The 25,505-nt window shown below is 32.4% G+C and overlaps 2 protein-coding genes across 5 annotated transcripts in view; one reads left to right on the forward strand and one right to left on the reverse strand.

Annotated features, from left to right (window-relative positions):
* Positions 1-352: 352 nt before the first annotated feature.
* LOC129914859 (kinesin-like protein unc-104) overlaps positions 353-25,505 on the forward strand; it is a 259,463-nt gene continuing 234,310 nt past the window's right edge. The window contains exons 1-3 of one of the 4 annotated variants that reach the window (XM_055994297.1): positions 9,851-10,052; positions 10,104-10,199; positions 10,259-10,490. The gene's annotated coding sequence lies outside the window, so the exon portion shown is untranslated. Of the gene's footprint in view, positions 1,006-9,850; positions 10,491-25,505 lie in introns of those variants that run through there. The other 3 variants (XM_055994318.1, XM_055994289.1, XM_055994307.1) reach the window with 3 other exon arrangements.
* On the reverse strand, positions 13,719-14,307 carry LOC129909120 (osteocalcin 2-like). Its single transcript, XM_055986094.1, has 2 exons — positions 14,278-14,307; positions 13,719-14,153 (listed from the first exon to the last, which is right to left on the reverse strand). The coding sequence occupies exons 1-2, from the start codon at positions 14,305-14,307 to the stop codon at positions 13,719-13,721; spliced, it is 465 nt and encodes a 154-aa protein (XP_055842069.1).

Consider the following 25,505-nt stretch of genomic DNA (forward strand, 5'->3'; position numbering starts at 1 on the left):
ATACATACATACAGTGAATTTGCAAATAAGACAATCACACACAATTTCCACCATAAATTATATCTCGAGCATTCAATTCGTTAGGTATATATGCATATTTTCGATTCAATTCAGCTCCCCGAGTCGGATCGGATCGACAAATCTGGATTCAATTCGATCTAGGTATATATAGACCTAAATCCTGATTCAATTCGGATTCAAATCGCCATACAAACGGGGTAATATATTCACCGACAACAGTCTAAACAAATGGTTTTTGGGTGGAGAGAGGAGAGACGCACGAAAGTTTCCAGTCTTGGTATAGTTTGTCGATGGTCTATAGTTTCTACTTTGCATTTGTTTAGGTTTTAATTTTTTGTTAAGGTCTATCGGCCGTGACCCGCAGCGTTAAAATTTATAATAATTTTTTATATTTTATAATTTTAACTATATGCCTGTAAGATCTAAGGTCTTTTTAAATGCATACTGCACGGCACTAGTTAGAAGGAATAGAAAGAATTTTTTGTTGGTACATTGAATTGAGAATAAGATGATTAGTATCTCATAATCCCACGGGTGGCTTCCAAGCTGGGGGATAAAGAAAAGAATGCTGCCTGACGTAGGGGTCGAATCCATACCTCCAGGCTATTAGTCAAGCACTTCATCCACTGCACCATTACCACCCGCAAATAAAAAAAAAACTTTCTTTTACTATTGTGTTTGTAATTTTGGGAACCTTAAAAATAATGTTTTGAAAAAAAGGCATGTAGCTTTGTGCGCATATTCGGGAAGTAATCCAATTCGATTTTTGAAGGAGAGACTAAAAAATCGCCTTTATTCCTAGATCCCTATGTTGTCCGTTAGTGAAATAAACTAGCAAAGAAAAACTAAAAGAAAATTATCTATACCGACTAAATTAAAATAAAATAAGTACTGTAAAATATCGTACAAAGGACAACAAATTTTGTTTGGTAAAAATTAAAGTAGTTTTCACTGTGTTGATAGTATTTGTTATCATTGCAAGAGGTAAGTCTGGATTTGTATTTTTGTTGTTTTAAGGAAAGAATATTGAAACCATATACAGGGGGTCCCAAAAGTTAACGTCGAAACGAAAACGGTAGATAGGGTAGGTGGTGACAGTTATGAGAAAAATAATAAAAAAAATCGCAGCCATATATTTTGGGAGTTATGGGCATTTGAAAAAAAGTCGAAAAAACGGTCACCCTGTGACGGTTTTTCATGTGCCGTGACTACAAATCTTAATTTTTCTCATTTTTTTCTTTTGTTACGGAACCTTGAATAACCCTGCTATCAAATGCATTCAAAAATTTTAACTCGGCTGTATCAGTTTTAAAGAAAATATTACTTTTTTACCCAACTAAGTACTAAAACATTTTACATGACTCTAATTCAATGAGCCGTAGTGTAAAAAAAATGCACTACAATGTTTCGGCAAGTTGCCTTAAAAGTTGGTGTGTTCAATTCTCTTTTCAAAATGGTATAACATTGTTGGGAATATTCCATAAATAACCGAGATAATTTTTTTTTCTTAAGAAATCCGACTTTTTTATGAGGTAACTTTTCCATATTATTCAAGTTTTGTACCCTTTCAGAACCTTTCAGAATACAAAAACTTAAATAATATGGAAAATTTACATAAAAAAAAGTTGGATTTTTTAAGAAAAAAAATTTTATCTCGGTTATTTATGAAGTATTCCCAACAATGTTATACCATTTTGAAAAGAGAATTGAACACACCAACTTTTAAGGCAACTTGCCGAAACATTGTAGTGCATTTTTTTTACACTACGGCTGCTCATTGAATTAGAGCCATGTAAAATTTTTTAGTACTAAGTTGGGTAAAAAAGTAATATTTTCTTTAAAACTGATACAGCTGAGTTAAAATTTTTGAATGCATTTGATAGCAGGGTTATTCAAGGTTCCGTAACAAAAGAAAAAAATGAGAAAAATTAAGATTTGTAGTCACGGCACATGAAAAACCGTCACAGGGTGGCCATTTTTTCGACTTTTTTTCAAATGCCCATAACTCCCAAAATATATGGCTGCGATTTTTTTTATTATTTTTCTGATAACTGTCACCACCTACCCTATCTACCGTTTTCGTTTCGACGTTAACTTTTGGGACACCCTGTATATAAATAATTAGAAAGATGAAATAAATATGAGAAATAATACAGTAAAATAAGGAGAAAAAAGGGGTAAATCTCGGAATGAATGTTAGTAGAAATTTTTTTTGCTCAATATCTTCCTTTTGCCATTCTATAACATATCTCAAAAGTCTAGAAAAATCTCATGTCCGCTTGTCGCGATTTCAAGGTCAAATCGCGAAATGCAGATTTTCAAAATTAGCAAAAATAGGCTATGGTATTATATACACATATGATACATGATTTCAAGCTATTTTTTAATGCTGATTCCAAAAATCAAGACAATCTGACGTCTCTGGAAAAAGTTATACCTGTTTTTCATCTGTCAACTCATATTATTATAACAGTTGCAAACTTACTGCCGACAAACCCTTAAAAGTTATGGTAGATGAACCAAATTTTGCATGAAGATTTTAGAATCCATCATTATTAAAAATCAAAACAATCCATTACAAAAAATATATATACCTACGAAATAATGGTATTTTTTTATGGAGCGGCAAATTTTAGGATATGCACTAAAGAAGATTCTTGTTCATCTTAGGAATAAGTGCTAATAGGCTATTTTTTTCATTTTAATCTTTGTTTGGATATTCTTTAACTACCCTCAAAAATCTAAAAAAAATCTCATGTCCGCAAGTCCTAATTTTCTTGGTTTGAAAATAAGGTGCAGATTTTAAAAGATTGAAAAACTTCACTTCAGATATTTGTGTCAGATCAACATGAATAAGGTGCATTACTTTTCAGGGATGGTCAGGTTGACTTGTTTGTGAGTTTTGTTGGAATAAGTGTTAAAAAATATCTTTAAATCATGTCGCTTATGTTGGTATACATATACAAATTTAAACTTTTCTTATTAATTTTTTAAAATATGCACCTTATTTTCAAACCAAGAAAATTAGGACTTGCGGACATGAGATTTTTTTAGATTTTTGAGGGAAGTTAAAGAATATCCAAACAAAGATAAAAATGAAAAAATTAGCCTATTAGCACTTATTCCTTAGATGAACAAGAATCTTCTTTAGTGCATATCCTAAAATTTGCCGCTCCATAAAAAAATACCATTATTTCGTAGGTATATATATTTTTTGTAATGGATTGTTTTGATTTTTAATAATGATGGATTCTAAAATCTTCATGCAAAATTTGGTTCATCTACCATAACTTTTAAGGGTTTGTCGGCAGTAAGTTTGCAACTGTTATAATAATATGAGTTGACAGATGAAAAACAGGTATAACTTTTTCCAGAGACGTCAGATTGTCTTGATTTTTGATTTTTTGGAATCAGCATTAAAAAATAGCTTGAAATCATGTATCATATGTGTATATAATACCATAGCCTATTTTTGCTAATTTTGAAAATCTGCATTTCGCGATTTGACCTTGAAATCGCGACAAGCGGACATGAGATTTTTCTAGACTTTTGAGATATGTTATAGAATGGCAAAAGGAAGATATTGAGCAAAAAAAATTTCTACTAACATTCATTCCGAGGTTAAACCCTTATTTGACTGGATTAAAATGTTAATAGGTTCTTTTGAAAACATGAATTTTATACAAAAACTTTGTTCAGTCTTTTGCACATATAGAATTGATTTTGGGGCGACTTTCCATTAGGGTCGCACGCAAAGAGTTGTGATTTTATTTTTTACAGTGAGCTTAGGGTCTCAATAGAATACCTTTAAAATATTAAGGTTAGGAAACACCCCTAAGTATGATTAAAAAATAAATATTTAAATTTTTCATACAAAATGTATGCAAATGACGACCAAAAAGAATTTGAAGTTTGAGGCGTATAAAAGTTGAGATGCGTATGGGGGGGCATACTGCCCCCCCTGCATGGGCTCACTATAGGATTTGAGGTGGAGACAAGTTTGGGTATGTAAAAAGAACTTCAAAAAAAATTTTTTTTCTTCGCGGTCGTCATTTGCATGCATTTGTATGAAAAAATGAACTTTAAAAAATTAATTAAAAATATAAATACACGTTTCCTAACTTTAAAATTGTTAGTTTTATTACTTTTAGTCATTAATCTTTCACATAAAATTATTCGCGTATTAAAATTCGTGCGACCCTAAAGGAAAGTTGAGCCTTCCCAGCAAACGTAGAACTACAGAAAAAACCGGTGAAATATGTACGTAAAATAAGTACTTCTTTTCCACTGAAAAAAGATAGGAGCTCGGGAAAAAACTCAGTTATATACTTTCTGTATATAAGAATACGTGAAGCAGCTATCTCTTTCTTGCATGCAAGATGAAATAAATTTCCCCTCAATTAATAGTACAGACAAATGTTCTTCAAAAGTGCATCAGCGAAGCACTTCTGGAAGTGGTTCTGATGTACATTTTCCAGTACTTTTTTACCTACAGAAAAAGCACTGAAACTTGTACTTTTAAAGTACTTATTTGGAGGACTTTCATGGGTTTATATCCGTATTGCTAAAATCCATATTTTAATTTCATCTGAAAATAAAAAAATCTTCAAAACAAACAAACAATTCTTTTAAACAACTATTATTTAATATTTTTTTTTGGAAAAACACAAAATAGTTTTTTTTTGAAAACAAATTACATAAAAAAAAAGATCCTTGGGCACGCGACTGTGGCCTGACCAGTTGAGAAAAATGAAAAAGAAAAAAATACTCTGCAGTCTGCACTTTGGTGGTAGTTTTTGTATCTTGTTTTGACTTTTTTTTTCTAAATGCTCAAGGCTGAAGCTGCTGTAAACTCAGTCAATGATGTCTGGAATTGATCGCCACTAAAAGACAGAAAAATCAACAACTTTATAATTTATCAATTTTATAATCAGCATACCTTTATTTTACCAAATCAATTGGTGGTTGTTTTTGTATCATTTTTGTATTACTTTTTTTCTAAATGCACAAGGCTGAGGCTGTGCATTTTGATGGTGGAAATAAATTTTTGTGGCGTGCCGAAGAATTTGGGTGGTAGATATTGTTTAGAGAAAATAGTTTTCACAAGTAACACTCAACACTGAGAAGATTATATATTTTTTAAATTAAATTGTTTTTATTTTTATTCTTCAAATGGAGCAGCGAAAAATTTTTTTGATGTTGCTGTGGCTGTGGCTATCAAGGGTTTACTGGTTTCACTAGAGAATATAAAATGTAGGAAAAGTCAAATCAAACGCGAGCCGCCATTACAAAAGAGACAAAACTTTGTGCATTGCATACATCGCGCTCTTTTCCTCCCATTTATCAAAGAAGAATTTATTTTTTTCAGGAGAAACAAAACTTCTATTTTTGGAGGGGAGAGATTTTGGTAAATAAGGAAACACATACATCCTCAAAATAAGCTTTGTTGGTAGTTGTATTTTCCCCTAAACTACTGAGGTTTGGTTTGCAGGGTTGATTTTACAGTGCGGTTCACTTGCATGTATCGCTTTCCATCGGACAAGAAATAATTTGTTATTTATTTTATTTTTTAGTAATATATGTATGTTATCTCAATTTCATTTTGAAATCTATGTTCTTAGGGGCGACGGAGAGTCATATAGGGGTACAATTTTATTTTTTTAGAGTGAGCTAGTGGTATCCGAAGAACGCTCAGCAGTGGAGAGAACAAATTTGTTCTCATTAAACAGTTACAGCATTGTATATATATTTGCATAGTATGTACTATCCTTAGAGGATATAATATATGGAGTGCTTGTTCTTATACCTAATACATTGTAACGCCATATACATGGATAGGGGTCGCTGCCTTCATTTTTCAGTGCGAGTCCGGTTCCGCAGCTGTAAATAAACACGCTTGTTGATGACAGCCATCAATTGAAAATAAAATGGAGGCATGTACTCAACGAAAAACTTAAAGAAACTAGATCCCTCTATAAAAGCTTCACGGAACTAACAGCACAAGCACTCCATATATTATATCCTCTAAGGTACTATCATGAAGTGAAACGATCTTAGGAACTCTAGTGGTGACTTGAAAAAGCAGAATTTGTATGAAAAAAACACACTGAGCGCCACCTCAAAAAAGTGGCGACATGAACTAATACAAAATTCGACTTCATGATAGTACTATAGAAATATATATACATACAATGAGTTACAGTACGTACCTTGTCTGGGCCGCTTAGGTTCTCAGGATTTTAACGCACCTTTAGATCCTCTGTAGAGCTATTGCAATTAAACTAACAACTGTCATGTTAATATTTTGTGGTTACTTCCTTTAATATTCAAATAAAAACGCCATTTATTTTTAATTTGCCAAAAATATTATTGTAATTTCAGCAAAACAAAATAAAAAATATAACTCTCATGTTCTAAATTAACACACCTTTTTTTACTTTTGTAGTTACAACCCCTTATTTTATTTTGAATGACTTTAAAATTGAAATTGAAAAACCACTTAGTTAGTATTTAACGAATTAAATAAATAACCACTTAAACCAAATACAGTAGATGACGGATATAAGAATGTCCAAAAAACCAGAGAATTCCTTTCTTATATCCGTGTTTTCTTATAGAAAAAAAGTGTAAATAAGAAAGAAAATTTCTTATATAAATAAAATATATATAGGAAAGAAATTTTCTTATGTAAATACAAATTGCATATAAGAAATAAAATTTCTATTATAAGTCATAGCATATTTGTTTCGTTTTTATAGAAAATATATTTCTTTTCTTAGATGACATTTTTGAACCACAACAAACGAACACAAACAATGTGTGGGCGTTTTTTCTTTCTTGCTCATACTCAGTTTCTCAATTTTTTGGCAGCTCAATGAGGCTGGATTTAGAAATTTTGTGGAAGTTACACTTTGCATTATTTGCATGTTTATATACTGGAGACTTTCTTTTAGACGTTTAAATTTCTATGTAGTGAATGAGATTTTATATCAGAATAGGTTTCTTATATCAGTGTTTTTCTTATAAACGTTTTTCTTATATGAGGTAAATTTAACACACAATTTTATGAGAATGTGCATGGTGTTTTGAAATGTCTGTCTTATATGCGTGTTTTTCTTATATGAGACTTTCTTATATCCGTCATCTACTGTAGTATTAATTTTTCAGGAAACAAACACTTTTTCATGATCAAAGAAACGTTCATTTAATGTTTCATTTAGTACCTATTTGGGTTGTAACAAAATAAAACGTAGAATAAAATTCACAGTAATGAAAAACCCCAAAAACTTGTTTTGGACACATGTATTTTGTATGACTATATTTATTTTGCATGTTCCATTATTTTTAAGGTAAATCATAATTTCTTACAATTTCGACAGGCTTCGTTCAACAACCTTTTTTTAAGTGTCTCTTCAACTCGAGCTCTCAGCTTTGTTTTATATGCTTTATGTTTTTATTCCAATATTTCGTCGTATACCACAAGGTTCCATTTTAGAACTGTCTAGGCTTATGTTTATAATATACCAGCTTTATTATGTCATGGTACTACACAAAGGTATCAATAAATCCAAAAAATATCATACAGACTATCTGTGTAAAAAAATACCAAAGAAAATTGGAATTCTCCGTAAAGTTATACAAACACTCTTGAGTTACACTTCTCATACATAATAAAGACTTTAAATCACCCTAATCATCGCCTCACAAATAAAATCGCTTTGCATCTTAAAAACAGAAATGAACATTTTTTTTCGGAATGGAGAAGACTGAGCCTCGAGCATGATGTCAACAAAGTCAAACAAGAAGCTCCTATAAGTTTTTAAACCATTTCCTGGGAGAAAACAACTACTTTAATGACCAGAATAGTCTAGATGTTATCAGTACTATCTTTAAAGCGAGAGGCGAACTCCTCAGACTAAATTACGTACCCTACATAAGGGAGCAAAATACGGAATGTACCTTGTGCAATATGAGAACTAGAGAAGACATGCATATGTAATTTCATAGGCATCTGTCCTATCTTCAACTCAATCAGAAGATCAATCTGGAGAAAGAATACTCTTACTGGAGATGAAATTCAGGGTATACTTAATGGCGATAATTGGACACTTCTTTACTGCTACATCAAAACTGCCTATAAATATCGAAATCAAATCATAAATGAAGCTTTTTGATCCTTCCTTTAATTTTATATTCATATAATTCCTTTTTTATATTTTTTGTATTAGTTTATCTACTTGTTATTAATGTAAACTTTACGTAAAACCAATTCATACTTTGTATTAAGAAATTTTAAAAGCTCTCTTTTTCGGCTGACGGCACATGCCAATGCTCTTTTGTGAAAAATTTTATACCAAACTATGGAATTACTTCTTATAAATGTAAATAAAAATCACACTTACTACCAGGGCTACCTTCTTAAATTTTCAAAAAGAGGATTTTAATAAAAAAAAAAAGAGGCCCCAATCAAAAAGTGTCAAAATATAATAAAAATAACACGAAAGTCACTCGAAATACCTCATACAGTTTAAACTCTTCAATGTCTGTTATTTCGAAAATACTACGATAATTTTTTTCTTTTGATTTATATTCTAACAGCCTTATTTATTAGATTTCACTAAACAGCTCTAAACGGCTGCATAGTTATACAATACATAAAGTTTTATGTAGCCTTTATGCAACGTTACATAAATTTCTATTTTTAAAACATTTTCTTAGCCATTATAATTATGCTAGGTTTGTGTCCAAATAAGTACTAAAAATGGAAAATTAGTTCGACAAACAACTCCATCTGTCGATAAAATAACTCCATTTGATTCAAAAATAAACAAAAAAAAATAAACAAAAACGTGAGCGAAAGTTCTCAATGTCATATGTAGAAGAAAATCTCTAAAAAAAACACATTTCATTTGATAACAAATTGTTCACATGTATGAAAATGTAGGCACATAAGAAAAAGATGAATACCCTACACACATGAATTTATATTTCGTAAATTATATCAGGAACAAATCTCCAAATTTCTTATTTTTTGATTTAGTTGATAATTTAATTTTATTTGAAAATGTAATCAAAAAAAATAAATTCTTCAATGAAAAAACAAAAATATATACAAATATTGATATTTTTTTCTTTCTCTGAAAATTATTTGATGTTCAAATGACATTTAAGCTAAATAAATTCTTATTCAGGCTCTAAACAACCTAAAAACTCGTTTAGCTTATACAACCTTTATTCAACGTTGCATAAATATTATAAATCACAATTTTTTGTTTAAATACATTATAAAGAGTACATAATGCTATGTACTCTCTATGATGAATTTATAAATAGGGCTGTAAGAGTTTAAGTTCATTAATAACTTTCTCGGGATATTTAATTAAATTACCAAACTCTGAAACCAAATCAAAATAGTTAATGTCTTCATCAGATTTGATACTATGTGGGTCCAAAAATCTCAAAACCGACAATCTCTTGTCTTTTAAATCAATTCTGAAAATGATTTCATCGCATATTGTCTGATAATATAATAAAATATTTTGTTTTATAGAAATAAAATCATCTTCAGAAATATTTTCGTTTTTCAAACAAGTTTCGGCTTCATGGCCGATATAAATATCTTTAATATTTTTAATGAAAAGCTCATTTTCATAATCAATATTAACATCTATTTGTTTGTTATTAAGATATTCTTTTTTTATAAAATTATTCATTATTTTCCACAAAATTTCTTTAGTCGATGTCACTAAATAAATAATTTGCGATGATTCGCTTTGAAAATTGGTATTTAGATTATTCATTATACCTAATATATAAACTAAGAATTTTAAATATATCAAGTTAACTGACGTTAAATTGTCAATAATTTCATCAATTTTTTCAAGTTTTTTTCTAACTTCTCTTCAAATTCTGCTCGTATGAAAAAATGTTGAAAAACCGTCCACTGCTCCACAGTCCAACGTGCAACGCTTTCAAATGACAACCACCTTGTTTCACTTAATCTTAAAAGCTTGTGTTCGGGAACGTCATAGGTAATTTGCAGAATTTTGAAATCACTTAATCTTCTTGCACTTCTAAAATAGTTATACAAATCTCGGCAAAGCTTTTCAACATTTTTCAGGTAAACATGAAGCTGCAGCGTGGTTCATTAGGTCCACCGAATGGTAAACGCATCCAAGGTGAAAGATATTTGGAATTTTTTTTTTTTGAAATGCTGCAACATCACTCTTTTTTCCAGTCATCGTTGAAGCGTTGTCAGAAGCAAACCCAATAAAATTGGCGAGTGGAATGTTGTTCGCTTATAAATTGTTTCGCCTTGTCCATTATCCGGTCGTATTAGCCGAAAGCAACTATCAAAAGTCCGTCCAATCTCTAAATTGAATTGTCTTACTACGATTAAGAGACATTTTTCTGTGGAAATATCTGTGGTCTCATCTATAAACAGGCTAAATGTATTTGACTTCATTTTGGTAATTATTTTGGAATGAGCTTCATTTCCCAAGAACTCTGCAACTTGCTTTGATTTAGTTCTTCCACAGGTAACCTACAAAAACATATTTTTCTGTGTAACATTCAAGTTTCCGGTTTGAACAATTTATATAATTTGTTTTGAGAGTATACAATACTATGGTATACAATTGCTATTTTACTTTCAAAAGTTTTACTCTCAGGTAGATCCGACTAGATATTTTTCTTGGAATAGAAAACTATTGATACATATTTAAAATGGATGCTTTAGCCATTCTATAAAGGTATAAATTATAGCTATGAAGATTTTAGTTTAGCAGGTACAGTATTGAACAAATTCCTATTTTTTGAATTTTCCATCAAAAATGGAATTTGTTGACACCTGCCCTGAATAAATTAGAGGCTTTCTGAAGATGATTTATACTTTTTTAGAATGGTTATAGCATGTACTAGAAAAGTGAATCCATCATTTTCAATTCAAGTGAAAGATCTAGACGAATCGTCATCAGAACAATTTCAATTAACTTTTTTTTTTTCATAATAAATATGTAAAGGAATATGAAAATACTAACATACTAACTCAGATAGGTCCGACTAGATATTTTTCTTGGAATAGAAAACTATTGATACATATTTAAAATGGATGCTTTAGCCATTCTATAAAGGTATAAATTATAGCTATGAAGATTTTAGTTTAGCAGGTACAGGATTGAACAAATTCCTATTTTTTGAATTTTCCATCAAAAATGGAATTTGTTGACACCTGCCCTGAATAAATTAGAGGCTTTCTGAAGATGATTTATACTTTTTTAGAATGGTTATAGCATGTACTAGAAAAGTGAATCCATCATTTTCAATTCAAGTGAAAGATCTAGACGAATCGTCATCAGAACAATTTCAATAAACTTTTTTTTTTCATAATAAATATGTAAAGGAATATGAAAATACTAACATACTAACTCAGATAGGTCCGACTAGATATTTTTCTTGGAATAGAAAACTATTGATACATATTTAAAGGGGATGCTATAGCCATTCTATAAAGGTATAAATTATAGCTATGAAGATTTTAGTTTAGCAGGTACAGGATTGAACAAATTCCTATTTTTTGAATTTTCCATCAAAAATGGAATTTGTTGACACCTGCCCTGAATAAATTAGAAGCTTTCTGAAGATGATTTATACTTTTTTAGAATGGTTATAGCATGTACTAGAAAAGTGAATCCATCATTTTCAATTCAAGTGAAAGATCTAGACGGATCATCATCAGAACAATTTCAATCAAATTTTTTTTTCATCATAAATATGTAAATGAATATGAATTTTGCAAGTATGTTACTAATTAGTAACATACTAATAATTACGTATTAAATTCATTTTGAAATGATAAAATATTCCAAAGGGTGCACTTACCGAACTTGCTATTTTCGAATCTGGGAAAATAGATTTGTTGAACTTCGAAATAATTTCCATGGACCGGAACGACTGGTTCTGGGCAATCGTTCTCAGCACCAATTTTATTTCTGCTATAGCCACTTTTACTTTAGCTTCATCGTTGTTTGAGTATATGCAATTTTTGAGTTGCATTTTTTTAGATTGCACGGCTTCATGGAATTTGTCTTTATGTTTTTTTGTCAATTGATGCCTTTTTAGGTGAAAATTCTCGCATAAAAGTAACTGTTTGCAGACGACACACATTGGACGGTTCGTTTCTTCGTCTTTTCGTAGCCATGGGTATTTTGATTCCCATTCTCGGGAGTATTGTCGGTTTTTCGTTCTTTTTATAGTCTTTCTCGGAGGTGTATTTGGGGTTAATCTTGGAGCAGGCGACGCACTGTGGGGCAGCTCCATAGGCAAGAGCGGCGAGAAGTCATTTTTTTTATATGTGACAAACTGCAAAAAAATAACTGTTCTGATAAGCTGATAATATGCTTCATATGATTCAGTAGCTTTTTCTTAAATTATTGTTTCTATCACTTTACAGTTCGGCATCAAAGTTGAAAGTTTTGCTAAAATTGTGGTCTGTGCTAAATTCATTAATTTACGTTTCGTCCAATATTAAAGTGAAAATCAATTTATAATCAAATTTATTGCACAGATTTTCTTAAACCAGGTATGTTTTGTAAATAGCATTAGTTTTTACTCGATTATTAAGTAAAATAAAAAAAATAGTTCAAAGACAGAGGGTCAATTTTTTTTTAAACAACGGTACTTTTTGATTAGGCAAACATTCCGACCGAATTTAAGGTGTTTTTCTTAGTTTAATATCTTCTTTTCCCGAAACTGAGTAAAAAAGTACGGAATGTTTGCCTAAAATATTTTTTTTTTTATTTTTTTGTGTTCCTAAGTATGGTTCGATTTATTTAGTTTCATCGTATTTAAGGTCTCAACATGGAATTTTTCTTCTGCCAAAGGCAGGAACTCTGCGAAATCGTTTTCAATAGTAAATTTAAAAGTATTGACAACAATTTGGAAGATGTTGAGACATTTTTAATAGAAATATTTTGAAAAATCGATTGCTAGACACCTCTAAAATATCCTCCGCCTCGCAATTTTCCATTTTTTTTTTTTCAATCGACTTTTTAGAAAATTTCTTTACATATTCTTGTAGGAAATTGAACGCTCTACCAAAACGGACCTACACACTATTTGTTTATCTAACCGTTTAAAAGATATTCGAGGTCCACAAAAAGGGTTTTTAGTAGAAATCGATTGATTTAACCGTTTAGAAATCGATTGTTAAAAAATTGATTTTTTCAAATATAAGACTGTTGTAAAAATGGAATGCTGTGAAGCGGAGGATCTTCCCATTAATATTTAGAGCTCATATTTGGTAAGTACATTCTAGAGGTGTCTAGGAATTGATTTCGATTTCGAAGTATAATTTAAAAAAAGATATTTTATTTTTTTGACCCACCCTTATATACATATACAAAAATGTGTTTGAATACATTCCTATACACATCTATGTATATATGTATATATATATATATACACAATAACATATGTATATACATGCAAACCATTTTTCTTAACCGTTTTGTTTAAATTATTAAATCTGCTTTGTATTCAATCAAAATGATCCTTGAAAAACTTTAACTCTTTATGAATAATTGACTAAAAAATTATGTAGAAATGTTTTAAATGAATGTTTTTCTTGAATTTGAACTCAACACATCAAAAACCTTTCGAAAAATATATTTTATTTTAATTAACAAAAACATTTATAATTATCGCCGTTCATAGGGTATTTCTGCCCCACAGTGCGACGGGCAGCGTGAAGAAGAAGGCGACGACGAAGAAGGTGAAGTTGATGATGACGATGAGGACGAAGATTCGGATTCGGAGGATGCAGAAGAAGATTCGGATTCTATGACCATTGGCGATGACTTATTTTTACTTTCTTTTCCAATTTTTGATGTTGTATTACGTGCTACAGCTAGCTTTTTTGGCTGTGTAGTTGAAGATGTCTGTGGAGGTGAAGTTTTTTGGGTAGTAGATATGGAGGAGGCGACTCCGTCTTTGGGCTCGGCAGATTCGGAGGATGCAGAAGAAGATTCGGATTCTATGACCATTGGCGATGACTTATTTTTACTTTCTTTTCCAATTTTTGATGTTGTATTACGTGCTGCAGCTAGCTTTTTTGGCTGTGTAGTTGAAGATGTCTGTGGAGGTGAAGTTTTTTGGGTAGTAGATATTTATGAGGCGACTCCGTCTTTGGGCTCGGTAGTTTTACTAGCCCCTTTTCCTGTTTGTTAAAAAATTGGTAGGGCCTATCATTCCATATACAGTCCGTAACACATGGATAGCCTCACACATAGTACTCTTAAAAATTATTTTTTTTTACTTTTTAGATGCGAACATATTTTAATTTTAACTGAGCAGCAAGTACACACTTCTGTGTCAGGGATGTAGATAAGTTTTACATGATTTCTTGCAGTTAACGGTGTTTTCTCAGAACTTTTTGTTGAATGTCAATAAAATAGACTTTTTTTTTTAACATCAGGATAGCCTCACCCCATTTATTTTAGCCAAAACGAAAGTTTTTTGATAACTTTTTTTAACCTACAGTGGCGCGTTTAGGCAGTAGTGCTTGCAATATTCATTTTTCGGGTGAATCTATAATAAAAAAACTTTTTAGTTCACTGGATTCACAAATGTTTGGAGGTCGACTAAAAAATTTTCAATTTGGGTTATTGTTGTGCCTTATAGAGCAGGCCAAAGTTAGTAAAAAAAATTTCTCCGGAGTAATTTTAGTACTACGGAGTACCCCGGATTTACTCCAAATTTTTAGTCAGATTTAGTGCCTGGCTACACGGTGATTTTTCAATCGCCTAAGCAGTGAGTTTGTAGGCAAGAGGGATGAGGAGTAAAGGGGGAAGATGCTCACGAAGGGAACTGAATTTTCTGAGGGTAGTACAGTTCCATTACTAAATTTTTCCTCTTTTTGACGTTTGTTCCTAGAAAATGTAAAAGTGGAACGTGATTGGGCACAACAGTGTGTAGCCACCGCATGTGATTTTTCAATCGATTGAAAAATCACTGTGTAGCCAGGCACTTACACCGATTTGCACACACACTTATGAATTTGAAGTTTGACATTTTAAAATTTTGTTTGAAAAGAGAAAAATGCGAAAAGTAATTCATTAAAATTCTTTTGTTATTAACAACAACCATTATGAATATATTTCCTATTATATTATCTTCTGCCATTTCTTCCATTATTTTCGTTAATTCTTCACTTTTTCAAAAATGAAATTGAAAAGTCAGCTATTACACGAAGCCTCAAGAGGCTTGACTCGTTTTTCTAATTTTCTTTCGATAATCATGCTGTGAGGCGCGTACTATACACGATGCCTCTTGAGTCCAGGACTCAAATTTGACAGTTCTCTTTTGATTGAAAATTTGTTGTTGTTGTATTGCACCAAGAAGCAAAAAGAAATGAGAGGGAATGTTGAAAAAAGAAAAAGTGGAAAAAGAAACGTCAAAAAAGAGTCTCAGAACTCCGACCCACGACCTTTGTATATAAAATCTATAGTACTATCATGAAGTGAAATTTTTTAGTTTGTTCGCTACCTGAGTGGTCGCGAGGGCGCTAAGATCGAATTTAATAATGAGAGTAAGGAGATGAGATATACATTTCTCTTTGAAATTTGACATAGTTTTTAGTTCGTTCGCTCGCTTACTTTTTTGGTGGCGCTGCTTTTTTTCATGATAGTACTATAGATTTTATATACAAAGCCCACGACTCTCTGGTCGGATAATTTTTTGTTTCATCTTTTTTCTCTTTTGCACTCATTACATTTCAAAAGAGGCGTGCATCTTGAGGCTTCATGTAATAGCTGACAAACCAAATAAAAGAGTTTTTCAGCCAGTGTTCTTCATCAATAAAAAAAAATCCTGTGGCAGATAAAAAAAATCCCATTTTTTTTCTGCGATGATGGGATAATTTTATTTTACAATTATCAAACTAAGGCCGTGTGTGAATTGCGTTAAATAGTTAACACCGTGTAAAATTTTTGACACTATTGAGGTGAATAAAAAATTTTCAGCTGTTAAAAATTTATTGGGCTCTGGGACCTGGTTAAATTTGAGTTAAATTTTTTTTGCACATGGTTTTGTTTTTTTTTTTTTTTTTATTAAAAAGAGTTTCATGGCAGAAAACGAGCAGAGAAAAATATTAAACAATAAACCATACAGCTGAAATTTTTTGTTCACCTCAATAGTGTCAAAAATTTTACACGGTGTTAACTATTTAACGCAATTCACAAACGGCCTAAGGGTGTGTGTTAATTAGGCTGAAAAAAAAACCGATCAGAAGTATAATGAAAAATATACCAAAAGTAAAACTAAGTCCGCTTCTACACGAAGACGCAAAGCGCGAGACGCACATAAGAGCAAGGAAAAAATAAAGTTAGAAAAAAAGGGAAGGAAGATTTTCTACCGTGAGTTTCCGGTAAAAAATTATGTGACTCTTTTTGACGTTTCTCTTTGATCTTGCTCTTTTTTTTGCTGTTCTGCTATATTTTAGTTCGTCGGTCGCGGAGTCTGTTTTGTCGGTTGTTTAATATTTGCGTGTAGGTATAGTTAATTTATTCAAAAGTATATTTTTTTGTATATTTTGGTGTTTTGTTTTTGAATTAAAATACATAGTCTGCTTCTACACGAAGACGTAGACGCACAAGATGCACATAAGAACAAAGGAGAAATCGATCTTTCTCCCTTTCCTGTAGAAGTCGTCATACGAAAACCAAAACAAAATAAAACCAAAGAAAATAGTTGTCAAATTTGCGTCTTCAAAAAAAAAAAAAAATAAGTAGATGCGTGCGAAGCACCGAAACGAAAATCAAAAGGAAATTCGAAGATAATTTCTGCGCCTTGCGTCTTCGTGTAGAAGCAGGCTTATCAACGCACGCTTATTATGCTTCATATGTTATTAATATTATTTTTTTTTTTCAATTCATAAAATTGGGTGCGTTCACGTACCGATCCAAGGGTATCTGGATACCTTTGTGTTGTTGTAATCCCATATAAAATCTCAGCTGATCGTAAACATGTGTTGACAAGCAAAAAAATCCAAAGGTATCCTAAAAATTTCTGGATTCTCGTGTATCTTATGAGAGATTTGAAGAACAGCTGATTCGTGTTCACAAACGTAGCGGATACTTAGGTATCTTGGATAGGGTATCTGTGCGTACGTGAACGCACCCATTGTTTCCCTAGGCCTGTTATCACTATTTTTTTCAAGGAAATTATCCATTTTTGCCTTGTCGCACACACAATTACAAAAAAAATTACTCTCATTATGTTCTATCATTCCAGAAAAGAGAGTACAAATTTAGAGTATCTAGTATCTACTCCTTAATAGAGTGAAAGAAAACGAGATTTGTTAAAATCGAAAAGCTCAGCTGCGTCATTTTGCATCGAACTGAGCTAGAGCGATTTGAATTGATTTTTTTTCATGTGTAAAAATAAAATCTTGGAAAATTAGATTTCTTTGTTTTGTGTGTGGTGGATTTCAATAACATGATTTTTTATTTAAAAGGAAAAACATATTTTATGTTTATTTACTACCTAAGTTTTTTGAAAGGGTTTTATAGCTAATTTCTTTTAAACCTCTAATAAAACTTTTAATTAATTATGCATTTGTTTTGGGTAGGTATCATTAAACTCCATTCAGATACTTTAATTGATCTTGTTGACCTAAAAACTTAAAAAAAGACAAAATAAAACTCACAAAAAAGGCATTTATTGAGAGAAAGAATGTAATATAAAAATTAATTTGAACAATCATGATTTTTTTTTAATTTCAGATAACAAGCGCCTGCGATTGTCCCTTAAGAGTATTTTAAAAGAGCTAAAAGATCTCTTTACATCTGTAGAATTGAGTGGAGCCCAATTAAAGCACTCAAGATCACCCACTTCAACATTTGCCGGGAGCTCTTGATTTGTTACGCAATTTATTTTTTCAACTCTCTCAAGGCCATTATTTGACAAAAAAAACTGATTTGTATACTTCTCAACAACATATTTTGATACTGCCCCTTTCATATGCATATCGTCGCCCTAGTATTGGAGTGCCGTATACACCAAATTGCATTTTTTGAACTAGGTATGCAGTCTTATGTTTTCGAGGGTGCTCTTTTCAAAACTGTTATCTTTTTTTTCTATCTTTTTTCGTTGCTGAGATATTCATTGTTTGACATAAACACCAAATTTTGGCATTTACGTAAAATTTTTAATGCAGTTTATGAAAATTTTGAGAATTGTTTTGACGTACGTCTTGATGCAATGTTTTTTTTTTTGACGTACGTGTATGAATAAATGAAACTTCTGATGGCGTATACGGCAAACTCATTTTGGACAAAAATTTAAATATTTTGAAAACTAAACGAATTTCAGATGTCCAATAATATATAAAAGATAAATTTTAACTACATATACATATATCATACTATAAATGAAAAAATGCCAGCGGTTAGTTCTTTCGCAATAATCTTCTGAATATTTAAATGCGATTTCCAAAAATGTAAAAATGGCGTATATGGCATTTCAATACTGAGGCGACGATATGCATACATGAATATTATAAATTGAGTTGAGTAAATTAGCTTTTGAACGTGTCGGTTGCCGGTCGCGCAATAGAACGTAGAAGGCAACAAATGTTAGCAATAGCAGACAAACAAGTTGCATAGGTAGATATTTTGTTTGTGTGGAATAATTAGAGAATCCTTAATATAGATATATTGAGTAAGTTATAAATTGAGTAAGTTAGCTTTTTATTTGTATATTGGAGTGTTTTGTGTGTAGGCATTACTTTAAAGACGCTAAAAAGATAAAAAAAAACATAGCAAAAGCAAAAAAAGGCAATTTCAAAATATCATCGAATAACAATCGCTTTCACTTGGAGAACTGACAAAAGAAGCCCAGGAGTGCAAAAATACAGACTACAAGAAGTACAAATATCAAAATACATGTAAAGTTTCAAGGATTCGGCAGAATGAAGACCTATTTAACATGCTTGCAACCTGATCGGATACACTTATTTCTTCCTTAAGGCATGTAAGAAACTAAAAGAATCTGAAAGAACAATACTCTCCAAAAATTATGAGTTTATTACAAATTACCCCGGACTTAGATGACAGTTTTCAAGAAATCTAGTGTTGTTTATATGTTAGTTTGTTACTTTTATCTTTTTCCACTGTTTGACTTTTTCCCCAATGTGTCACTTAACTCAGATTACGTCAGAAATTGATTTTTGACCATTGTATATCAAAACACCATTATGTTTATCACCTTATCTAAAACTTCTTACTTTAACACCAAATTCTGAAACACCCTGTAAAGTTTTTCTTTTGAAACTCACATAGCCTTGTGAATTTCCTTCAAGATAAAAAAATTGTGGCGATATCCTTATTTGTTAAGAAGATATTAATATGGTTTTGTAAGGTGGACTCAGTACTTTCTGTTTTTTACAGCTGTAAAGTGTCATCAAAGCCTTATATGTTAATGTTGTACCCTGTACTTAACATCATACTATAATTGCACATGCAAATTCAAATAAATAAAATACTATCTTATACAAGGTGATTCAGGAGTAATGTGCCAAAAAAGCTAGAGCGTATAGGTTGGGTCCAGACAAGAAAAAAATCGAGTGAGGGGGGGTCTATTCCCTCTCGTTTAGCGGGGAGGGGCAATTTAAAAAAAATTGACTTGATTTGGAAAAAAAATATTAAAAATCAACGGTTGTACCTACAATAACGTGTTATACCTTTTTGTAAAGCTAAAAACCTAATCTTTTACAAAAAAATTAAGTTAAGCCATTTTATACCACAGTTTTTGAAAAATTAATTATCAAAATCAAAATTTTGAAAAAAAAAAAAAATTGGAAAACAAATTTCCAACTATTTTTTTTTCAAAATTTAATGTCTCTTAGCATCTAAGTCGTGCACTTTGTGATGAAAGCATGAAATTTATATCATTGGTAGTACTCAATATAAGACAAATCGAGTGCAACACAGAAAAAGTCTTGTATCTATCCTTCCGGATGGAATACAAGGTGGCCCAATATCTCAAAATAACTCTTATATTGAGTATTACCAACGATGTTAATTTCATGCTTTTATCACAAAGTCCACGATTGAACTCTTTTTTAATGCTCAGCCACCTCATTATAAGTAATAATTTAGTTTTTAAAATTCGATGCTCCTATTTGTTTTTAAACAAAAACAGAAAACTGAATCCAAAAATATTATAAAAAAAAATTAAGAATATTGAACAAAAGATAATAAGTTTTGAAAAAACATCTAACAAAAAAAACGGTCTTGCCCCCACATGGGGGGACCGTTTCGTTTGTTTTAAATGCAGCCTTTTTGCAATAGTAATACAATTATGCTATATTTTCAGTAGTTCTCACTCCAGCACAAGCTTTTTGGTACCACTTGGTACATATTTTGCACTTAATCCAACAATATTTTGGATTGGATCTAGAAAAAAGTTGCAGTCTGAAGGTACAAATACAATCTGCAAAGTCCTCTTTCTCAGAATCATCAATTAATATTATTTGGTGCCTGTCGCTTACCTTTTTGGAAGATTTAGCGGTGAACTTCTTTTTTCACTTTTTTTTTAAGCTACCAGAGCTTCCAATTTCGCCCATGGGCGGTCTTGCCCCAGTCATATCATATCTTATGTTCTGGATTATTTTTTATTTTAATTTATCTTTATGGTTCCTTCTTTCGCAGAAAATACTTCTGAATATTCACCCTTATTACAATAGGCGTTTCACCTGAACGACAAAATGTCATTTTCAAAAATTTGTATTATGGTAGGCGTTTTAGAGTCGTTTATCGTTATTTCGAGTCGTAACGCTTTACTCTGTGTGGAACGTGAGTTATTGTATGAGAAAATGAGAAATGTCACTCATCTGTATTATAAATGTCGTTTTACCCGTCTGCTTTGACTCTCAGAACGCTATTTTTTGTTGAACACAAAATTTTCAAACGACTCATTCGCGAAATTGGATAGAGATGTCAGTTGAACATACAATTTAGCACGTAATTTGTAATTTTAATTATATTTGATTTATTTAAGTGTAAAATAATATAACCCATAACAGAAAAAGCGTCTCGCCGATTTGATGGAGCAAAATTCGTTGTTGACGACAAAGTTTAAAAGAAAAGTCTCACAAACTGTAGAAAAAAAAATTGGAATTAATCTCCTCGGAACTAAATTCACTAGGACCACCAGTTCAAAGTGCAAAAAACATTTTTATCTATTCAAATTTATTCCTTTGTTGTTGTTCTCGCTTATTCTCTTTTTCCGAATTATTTATTGACACAAAACATCACAATGCTATTCATTTGCTCTAGCATTAAACGTAAAAATTATTAAATGTATATACAAAATTAAAAAAAAACCATGCCACAAGTGGGACTCGAACCCACGTCATTAACGCTCCCATATCTTTTATACAGGCAACATTGCTCCTTGAGTCAGGCGCCTTAGATTGCTCGGCCATCCTCACATAGGAGAGAGCGAGGTGAAATTTGTCAAACAATTATGTAAACAGAATTTTTGTGGAACGTATGTTGGTTCAAAACGCCTGGCGTTTAAGAATCGTAATACCGACTGTAAAACGCCTCAAAAGTGACTCGACAGAAAAGTGACGAGTGTCGTTCAAGTGAAACGCCTATTATAATAAGGGTGATTCACTTACTATTATTAAAGAAAAAGTTAAAAATTTAAATATTTTCAATGTTAAAAATATAACTGATTTTTCGCATGAACGATAACAATGTGATGAAAAACCACAAAATTTACCGTAACTCTTCGGCGTGTCAACTGAACTTGCTAAAACTTACAGACGTGATCGGTCATAAGAAAAGGCACATATTTTATATTGCAAGTGTTGTCAATTTCACTTTTTTTCATACAACATAGTACAAAAACGGTCTTGCCCCCGCTTGCCCTAATAATTGTCAAATACTCATGGCGCGAAAAAGAGATTAATTTCCCGCGCATTTTTTTCCTAGTTAAGAAAATTAGAATTGTTAACCTATTCTTTATACTTTAAGTCATTGAATTATATATATTTAAGTTCCCGAATTTCTAAGCATATAAAAAGATATCTCTAATTATATCAAGTGGCGCCGAGGATTTTAAAATGGAGTAAGCGTTCAGAGAGATTCTTGACGGTGAAAAAACGTGGATGGAACAAATGTTAAAAAAACACCAAGCTTCGTTGGACCGTTTGTTGAACAATTTCCCATCTGGCAGTAAGCCCACAATACCCCAAATTCATTCATTAAACCACGAAAAAGAATCTTGGGAAAATTACCTTTTCCAACTCCAGCAGCACTTTATCGCAAATTCTTTGGAAGATGACAACTTAAAGAAAGCACTCTTTCTATCAACATGTGGGACCCAAACCGAGGACTTGCTCACGGAGTTGGTAGGAACGGAAGATGTAAGTTGACTCACATTCAAAGACCTTTCTACGAAACTAACCAAACATTCCGAATCCAAACTCCACGTCCTTGCTTCGAGATGTAAATTTTTGAAACAGATTTTATTGCCGATTTGAGAGGTCTTGCAAGAGACTGCTCCTTTATCTGTCCCAAAGCTGAATGCAACGCATCATTTGCTGATAACATGACAAGAGACATGATAGACTTTTATACACCTCACGACGTATTGTTCGTATTGCTGTGACGCAAAAGAAAAACCCGACATTGGAAGAAATAGAAGAACTCACCACAGCTTACGAATCAACACAACAAGCTACAAATATTGTAAGCAGTACTTCCAATCCATCAACGACTATAGAAGTTAATCTCATTAAAGGCTCAAATGTATTGTAGTAAATCCACAAGTAAGTCTCATGATAATAATTTTAGCATAAGAAAATCGTGCCCAAATTGTTTCGCTCAGCGCCCTAGAGATCAGAGCAAGCATATTGATTCAATTTGTGATTTTCGTCAACGATGTGGTCACATATGTAATGTTTGTTTATCTGCAAAACAATCAGGAGGTCCCCACTCATCGAAATCACAACCACGTTATCATTCTTACCAATAAAAAAACCGCAATCGACGTTCACGAAGCATGGGTGCCAATCGACGTGACTGTAGTCGATCAGATCAGAGTAGTCAACAACAGAAGCAGACAGAATCTGCACATTCTATCAACGAAATAGAAGACCAAAACGTAATGCACGATAGTGAAGTTGAAATTGTTTCCTCTACACAATTAGAGACCGATGTCAAGAAAAACAATATATTCGTCTAGCTTCATATTAATCAGTGGCCTTCAGCCTTGCAGCTTGATACCGGTGCTACATGCTCACTCATTGGTCTTGAGGGGTAGTACAGACTTAACAGCCCACCTTGTGAGCCTTCGTCACGATCACTTAAAGCCTATGGAAATATTCCGCTGCCGGTTAAAGGTGTTCTTAACGTCAGTGTACAGTGGAATACAAAAACAAAAACCTTACTACTTATATTTATTTAAGCTTAGTACAAGCTATGACTTAAAACTAATTAAAAATCAAGCCGCAGACATAATGGGTATGGATTGGTTCCAAGAATTTGGTTTATATATTCATTGTGCAAATTCGGATTCAGTTTTGAAAATTGGGTCTGATTCTAAAGACCAGCTTTTGACGGATACAATGTCACTCTGCAAACAACATGAAGTTGTTTTCAAACCTGAATTAGGTTGCAGTAAGTTTTATAAAGCACATCTAACAATGAAACCCAATTGCCAACCAAAATACTTTCAATACCATCCGGTACAGTTCGCTCAAAAAAAAAGCTTTCCATATGGAGTTGGAACGTTTGCGTAAGTTGGACATTCTACGTCCCATCGAAACAAGCCAATGGGCCGCACCCATTGTTTTGGTTAAAAAGTCAAATGGCACCTTACGCATATGTGGAGATTTCAAGATCACGATCAACCCACACTTAGAAATAGATCGCCATCCAGTGGACGAAGAATCGAAGAAAGTCTGTGTAATTAGTACCGAATTTGGATTGTTTGAGTACCAAAGGCTACCTCTTGGTACTTCCAGCTCAACAAGTATCTTTCAGCGTTATATGGATTCATTAACTGCAAATTTGGATTTCTGCGTCTCGTACCTAGACGATGTTAAATAGTTTACTTCCTTATTTTCGTAGAAGGTTTTGTCTAAGTGTGTCTACTAACATTATTCTATTTCAGAGCCAAAGTCTAAGGGTTGTTATTCCTGCAGCACTACAACCTAAAGTGCTAACACTACTACATCAAGGTCATTAGGGATTAACTCGGATGAAACAAATGGCCCGCCGGTACTGTTTTTGGCCCAAGATTGATGACATCATTGAGTCAACAGTAGCAAAATGCAATGCTTGTCAATCAAATGCCAGCCGCTCCCCAAATGCATCAGAGAATGTAGGGGAACGCATTCACAAAGATTTTGCTGGCCCCTTTCAAAAGTCTATGGGTTTTATTGTAGATTAGAATTCGAAATTCCCATTTGTCATTCGAATGTCTTCAACAACTTCCTAAGCAAAAATTCACGCTTTACGTTCCATATTCGCTTTAGATGGTTTATCAAAGGTCATCGTGTCCGACAATGGAACACAATTTACCTCCAAGGAGTTCCAGCAGTTTTATCAAGATCATTTAATACGGCATATGACTTCAGCTCCATTCAAACCCGAGTCAAACGGGTTGGCCGAGAGAGTGGTAACTGGTAAGAACCTTCGAAACAGCTTTTCAAAAAATCATGGCTTGAGATACGAAAGGCGATGATGCACCCGCCACATTATCCACTTTTCGAACCACACCAGACGAAATAGGAATATCTCCAGCAGAAAAATTTCACGGTCGTCCACATCGAACTTTACTTTCTGCCATGATTCCCGAACCAAAAAGAGTCATCGAGCCGAATCAACCAAAGTTCCATAAGGGCCAATTCGTATATTTTCGACAGAACCTAAGAGAAACAAATTGGATTACTGGATGAATCGAAAAAATTCTCGGAAGAAGGATGTACCATATAAAAACAGATCAAGGGATCTGCAGACGCCACCAAAACCAATTAAGATGCAATGTGCAAGCAGATAGCGAAATCGACTTTTCTGTTCGCCAACAAGAGTCTATGAATCTACGACAGGCAAATTCTAATAATTTACCTTCTAATAATATTTCTTTTCCAAGACAAAATCAACAACAAGACAGCACTTATGATGACGATTTTTTAAATAATCCGGATTCCTGTCCCCCAATGGTTGACTTGTCAGGAGATCAATACCCTGAATCTTTAGACGCACCTGACACAACTTTTAGTTCAAACGAACCGAAAGTCGCACAGTGGGGCCATATACCCGATTTTGGGAAATAACCTTCTAGAGCTCGAATTATTGAAAATTTGGTATCAATTTCGATTGATTAATATCAACTAAATCAAATGGCACCATTTATTTTATTGTAAAAGCCATACGTAAAAAGTTTGAGCCATTTTAATGCTTACAAGACTG

Source organism: Episyrphus balteatus, chromosome 1, assembly GCF_945859705.1.
Source record: "Episyrphus balteatus chromosome 1, idEpiBalt1.1, whole genome shotgun sequence".
Taxonomy (NCBI): domain Eukaryota; kingdom Metazoa; phylum Arthropoda; class Insecta; order Diptera; family Syrphidae; genus Episyrphus; species Episyrphus balteatus.